Source organism: Corapipo altera, unplaced genomic scaffold (genome assembly GCF_003945725.1).
Source record: "Corapipo altera isolate COAL_440 unplaced genomic scaffold, ASM394572v1 59138, whole genome shotgun sequence".
NCBI classification, from domain to species: Eukaryota; Metazoa; Chordata; class Aves; order Passeriformes; family Pipridae; genus Corapipo; species Corapipo altera.
This window is the reverse complement of record NW_020889435.1, coordinates 1-2,152: the sequence shown is the minus strand read 5'-3', so window position 1 is coordinate 2,152 and position 2,152 is coordinate 1. Positions and strand designations below refer to the sequence as shown.

The 2,152-nt window shown below is 52.8% G+C and overlaps 1 protein-coding gene across 1 annotated transcript; it reads left to right on the top strand.

Annotated features, from left to right (window-relative positions):
* Positions 1–61: 61 nt before the first annotated feature.
* On the top strand, positions 62–2,142 carry LOC113942213 (pre-B-cell leukemia transcription factor 3-like; the record flags this gene model as incomplete). Its single annotated transcript, XM_027633351.1, has 3 exons — positions 62–255; positions 584–1,176; positions 2,022–2,142. Coding segments are annotated over exons 2-3 (318 nt in total), but the record flags the coding sequence as incomplete, so codon positions are not given.
* Between the last annotated feature and the right edge of the window lie 10 nt (positions 2,143–2,152).

The window sequence follows — 2,152 nt, the reverse complement described above, 5'->3', positions numbered from 1 at the left end:
GGGCGGAGCGGGGCGGGCGGGGCCCGCGCGGGGCGGGGCGGGGCCGGCGGGGCGGGGCCCGCGCTCCGCTCCCTCTCGCGCGCCGCTCGGCTCCTTCACAGGGTGACACGTCTGCGGTGAGTGAGTGGCGTTGGCAGCCTGTCAATCCCTCACCGGAGCGGCCATCAAACAACATAAAACACGCGCGGGCACCGGGCGCGGGGCTCATAAATTCCGGCGGGCCGATATTTTTGCACATTGCTTTGCAGAGAGTGTGTAATTAATTTTTTTACAGTTCTTTCCCCGTTATTTCCGCTCTTTTCTTTGCACAAGTTCAAACTTTTGATTGCTGCTGTCTCACCCCCGTGCACAGACTTGGGATCGTTTGTTATTTGGGGGGGAGGGCGATTAATTTTTTTTTTCCCCTCTGTGATTGTGTTTTCTTGGCTTTTTTTTATGTTGCAATTTGGGGGTGGGGGTGTTCGCTGGTTTGTTGTGGGTTTTGCTGTTTGCACCCTCTCAACTTCTGAAGGATTTGAAAGCGAGTTTTTTTGATTTTGTATTTAATTTTTTTTTTTTTTAATTTTGCCTTTTTTCAAAGAAGATTTTTGGACAAGTGGGGAAAGACATAAAAAGCGACAATAAAAATAAAAAGGGGGAAAAAAAAAAAGCTTTGGAGGAAGATTGTACCAGGAAAACCTCACAGAAACCTGCTCAGCTCATTTATCCGAGGCACCAATATGATGATGATGAAAGAAGATTGTAACTAAAGAAGAGAGTGATTTACTGCCCTGGGAAGGAGAAGAGAGTGGAATAAACAGCTGAGATCCGGTCAAAACACAAATACTACTTTTTTTTTATTATTGTTTTGTTTGGCTTTTTTTTTTTTCTCCCCCTTTTTTTTGTGGTGTGTGTGCAGAGCGCGGTCGGGAGCGCGGCACTGGGACTGAGCGGGGCAGGCGCTGCCGTGACCGCCCGGAGCGCGGCCCGGCCCGGAGCCATGGACGATCAGTCCAGGATGCTGCAGACTCTGGCCGGCGTGAACCTGGCCGGGCACTCGGTGCAGGGGGGCATGGCCCTGCCGCCTCCCCACGGACACGAAGGGGCCGACGGCGACGGCAGGAAGCAGGACATCGGCGACATCCTCCATCAGATCATGACCATCACTGACCAAAGCCTGGATGAGGCACAAGCAAAGTTGGTTTCGTCTAATTAAACCTTGTCCCTTTTTTTAACTATTATTATTTTTATTTTTTTTTTTAGTTTTATTTTTGGTGTGTGTGTGTGGTTTTTGTTTCTCTTCTTCCTGCTCCTCTGCGGAGACCCGGAGTCTCACAATTAAGAGCAACTTCTTGGGGCCGTAGGAGAAATTACCAGCAGCCAAGGCAGAGCCAAAGTTGCTATTTAATGATTTCTTTCCTTAAAAAAAATTAGATATAATAAATGGAGAAGTATGCGATGGTTCTGCCGTTGCTGTGGTGCGCGGGAGGCAGTGGCTGGTCCCTGCCCGTTCCCGCTGGACACTGTCCGGTGGACACCGGCCTCTGCGCCGCCGTCTGTCCGTCCGTCTGTCCGTCCGGCCATCCCTGAAAGTACAACTTTGTCCCTTTCTTTCTTTTCTTTCTTGTCTCAAAGTGGCGGCAGATGAATTATAAACCTGACTAGATACTGCTGCAGGAGAGGGGTGTGTGTGTGTGAATAAAACCCAAACCAAGCCCTGGCCGTATTAAATCACAATAAATACAAAAACAATGTTAACTCTGCGCCATCCCCTCCCCCCCCCCATCCTCCTTAATAAATCAGTTCTAATATCGCAGGACGGGGACAAGGTGTGGGGGGTGATTTATCCCCCCGGTTAGGGCGGCGTTTGCACCAAGATAATTCGGTTTGAAAGTGAAGCGGGGTGAGGGAGGGTCCGGCCGCCCCTCGCTGCCCGCGGCCCCGGGACCCCCGGCCGGGGTGCGCGGCCCCAGCGCGGGGCTCGGGAAGGCGCCATGTTGCCGGAGCCCGGCGTTAACCGCTTGTCCTGTGCTCTCTTCAAGGAAACACGCCCTGAACTGCCACAGGATGAAACCCGCCCTGTTCAGCGTCCTCTGCGAGATCAAGGAGAAAACAGGTACGGGCCGCCCGCGCCGCCGCCGCCGCAGCCATCTTAGCGCCGCCGCCTTCCGCC